At 35.6% G+C, this 3,795-nt stretch overlaps 1 protein-coding gene across 1 annotated transcript; it reads right to left on the bottom strand.

The window, feature by feature from the left end:
* Nucleotides 1–632: 632 nt before the first annotated feature.
* Nucleotides 633–3,403, bottom strand: tnfrsf18 (tumor necrosis factor receptor superfamily, member 18). The gene is made up of 7 exons (XM_010732775.3): nt 3,251–3,403; nt 2,952–3,077; nt 2,666–2,797; nt 1,943–2,033; nt 1,789–1,859; nt 1,564–1,686; nt 633–1,184 (listed from the first exon to the last, which is right to left on the bottom strand). The coding sequence occupies exons 1-7, from the start codon at nt 3,375–3,377 to the stop codon at nt 1,048–1,050; spliced, it is 807 nt and encodes a 268-aa protein (XP_010731077.2). The 5' UTR covers nt 3,378–3,403; the 3' UTR covers nt 633–1,047.
* Nucleotides 3,404–3,795: the final 392 nt, after the last annotated feature.

Consider the following 3,795-nt stretch of genomic DNA (forward strand, 5'->3'; position numbering starts at 1 on the left):
ATATATATGTAGATGTACATATTTATATTGTTTATCTGTATGAACTAGTTATAGTAACTAGTAATGTTTATGTTTATCTGTCAAGCTCCTTGTTTTTAGCTGTTTTTATGTAAAGGGATCTGAATCAGTGACCACAAACTCCGAAGACCTGACAAAGAGACAAAGAAGTATGTATCCTGTGATACATCCTGTGACATATCCTGTGGTGTATCCTCTCTCATACAACACTTTGTTTGTTGCTATGTTCAGAAGAAAATGGTCATAGATGCAACAATTTATTCAAATGATAGATTAGCTGGTTGATACTCTTAAAGGTCCAGTATGTAAGATTTAGGGTGCTCTATTTATAGAATAGGGCAGAAATTGAATATAATATGTATACCTATGTTTTCAGTAGTGTATTATTGCATGAAAATAAGAGTTGTTACTATCTTCAGCAGCAGGTCAGCCATGTTTCTCCAGAAGCCCAAAACAAACAAACTAAATGATGACTCTAGATAAGACCTTTTGCCATTTTCATTTTATTTTAAAACCTACATATTGGACTCATATACTCAAGTACTTCTAAAAGCCTTTAATGGCTCTTTTTTACCATTATTATTGTCAGATGACAAAAAAGAGAGCTGTAAATCTTTGGAAAATTAAACATTTGTTTATTGTATAGCAAAAATGATCTTTAGAGGCAGCCCTCAGCCTTCACTGGGGCATTAGACACAAAAGTAGACATAACATTTAACATACCACTGTTTTCACAATCTACATTCAGATCTGGACATCTAATCGGCTGAACATTGAGTAGCTACTGGAGCAGATGACATTTAAGCACCTTGCTCAAGGGAATCTCAACAGAGGTAATGCCTAAATCTATCCCACTATCTATCTATCAAACTAGGCAAATTTAAATTACACATCTCTAACCTTGACATGCTTTACTATATTTAGCCTTTTGCCGATTTGCATGATTATTTGTTCAACAATATAGACTCATTTTTACAGTTTTTGTGGTTGAACAGATATGTTCTAATGTACATCTTAGATAGCTTACACTCAAATACACTCCAAACTCTCAGTGTTCTTGGATTCATCCTGGAAGATTATGCCCTGGAAGGAAAACCCACTCTCCTCCTTTGACAGGTGAAAGTCATTGGGTTTTGTGGGGAGCACAATGTCGACGGGTCTAGCATCTGAGGAAGAAAGAATAAATATAAACAAAATATCATGACATTAGTAGCACCATCAAACTGCAGTCACATACATTCAGATTTTTACATTCCTCTCTCAGTTTTTACCTATCTAAATGACTTTATGCGTATATTTTTACCAAAGGCTCTAAGCCATAGTAACATTCATTCTAGTAACACCCATTTCTCTTCTTCACGTTATAGCCGCACGAAGGATATATCATTGATATGATCTGGAAAAATGATCTAAAATAGTATGCCTATGCCTCAGCATTGTAAAACAATAAAACACGAAAACCTTCAAGGGGGACAAATCATCAAATAAAAGGATCCATATTTTCAGATATGCTGCCTTTATAAATCTTGATATTTGTACACTTACATGCTTTGTGCTTCCTCAGGTTCTTTATACAAACATGAGATGAAATCACCAGGATGGTGAAAGAAAGGAAAACAAACCCGACACCAAGGAACATATACATGTTTCTATTGTTTCCATGGTTCTCTGGTAAAAATTCAAATCATAATAAAATTAGTTCAGTTCAACTGCATTGTTATTACTCTATAGCAAAAGCTCATAGATTCTGTCAAAAATATGTTTACATACCTCCTCTATCACAAATTGAGTTGTGGGTTTTGTTTCCTGGAAACCGCTCAGCCAAACCAATCAAACTGCACCTGTTGACCAGAAGTTCTTCATGTTATAGCCATTTGGCATTTTATGGAAAATTATTATTGCAGCTCAAGTCTTGAGGGCTTACTGTGTTCGTGCCGTGCAGACTTCCTTCTCCACATCAAAATATGCATTATCGGGGCATAAGGGCTCACAGTGATATGTGTACTTTATCGACCCTTTAATAGATAGATAGATAGCAGCTCATTAGCTTGTGAACATGTTAGCTCGCTGACATTTAAGTTAGAGCCTCACACAATAGTTGCGGATGTTGACCTTTAGTCATGTTACAGTAAAACCCCTGCTTGCTCTTTGTCTGGCTGCACACTAACAGTATTATGATACTGCCACATGTTTTGTCTTCATGTTTTGCCTTTTACAAAATGCCCCTGAAGATCATTGAGTTGAATCATCACATGCCAGCCAGTACTCTTGACACTGTTGGAAACTTGACATTGACTGACATTTTAGCTTTCATGGCATTGTTGTGTGCCATTCTACTTTTATTAATTTAAAGCACCAGCAGTCAATAACTTATGGTTATGGTTATGTTTGAATGACACGTGACAGCAATTTGGGAAAACCACTTGTGTGACATTTCTAATTCTTCGATGCATTTTTCAGACATATTTTTTTATTTGTATCTATTATAAATGATGCGTTTTTGACTTAATGAAGTAGGATGAAGGAATTAGTTCACACATATATTTTTAGGAAATGTGGTCTATAATAACAGCAAACCTTGACACCACCTGGCCTGACACACACAAATATTTCATTCTTTCAATCACAAAAATATTTCCACTCTTACCTGTCCTATTCAGTTTCTCCCCAGTGACGCATTTGTTTTCCTCACAGCTTGAACAGACGTTGTTGGAGCACAGGAAACCAGAACGACACAAACATTTTGCATCTGTGGTTGGTGTACATTTCTCAGCATATTCTGTAGATAGACAAGCATTGAAACCACAGGATTTCCAAGTACCTTCAGGGGTTTTATCTTTAATGTACTGTCTAAAATGCATTAGCAACATCACTGGGTTACACTCAGGTAGTATGGACACCATTTTTTCTGAATCAGACGTTTTCAGTCTTACCTTGTTGGCATGACTGGCATTCCTCACATCTGTCAAACATGTTAAATTTGCTTGCGTAGTGCCCCTCCTCACAGGGGACACAGACAGTTTGGTCTTTGTCTGAGCAGAAATCTTTCATATAGTGACCTTCAAAATAAAAAATAAATTTAATCTTTCAAAGAATAATTAGAACTTTCACAATCCATCCCTTGAATGCAACTTATAATCTTATATGATAAAGATAATGTGATGATTAGATGAATAAAACAAATTTATATAAAACACACATTATATTTTATTATTTTTAAGATGGGTTTTACCTGGTGGACATTGGTCACAGCATAGCCCGTTTACATCCCTCTGTCGATCACCACAGCCTGCAGCGTATATTATAGTCCAAACATTTAGAACACATATAACAGCCAGGAAAAGGCTTGGAGGAATCATTGTGACCAGTGCTATGCTCCTGCCTTCAGGGTTTTATTCTACCTCTTTGCTGACGTCAGTCTCAGTGTGTGGTTAGCTCACTGAGAAACAGTGTGTGAAAAGACATTTAAAATATCTCAGGAAGTGAAAGACTACTCTAACTATTAGTAGCAGTTTTTTATTTAGCAGCAGTACAAACTTCATGACAAAGAAACTAGTAATAACTTTCTTTTTTACTAATATGAATTTATTAAATGTCCTTTGTGGTTTTATTTTATTGTTAAATTTTATTTTATATACCTAAAGCAGGGATATTTAGCTTTGAGAGTGTTTGTGTATCAAAGCAGACAGCATAGATGATGTGTTGATCCATGAAGACAAAACGGACGTCAGCGTGTGTTAAATATAATGTCTTTCCTATAAAGCATATGTGAATGTC

Source organism: Larimichthys crocea, chromosome VI, assembly GCF_000972845.2.
Source record: "Larimichthys crocea isolate SSNF chromosome VI, L_crocea_2.0, whole genome shotgun sequence".
Classification (NCBI taxonomy): Eukaryota; Metazoa; Chordata; class Actinopteri; family Sciaenidae; genus Larimichthys; species Larimichthys crocea.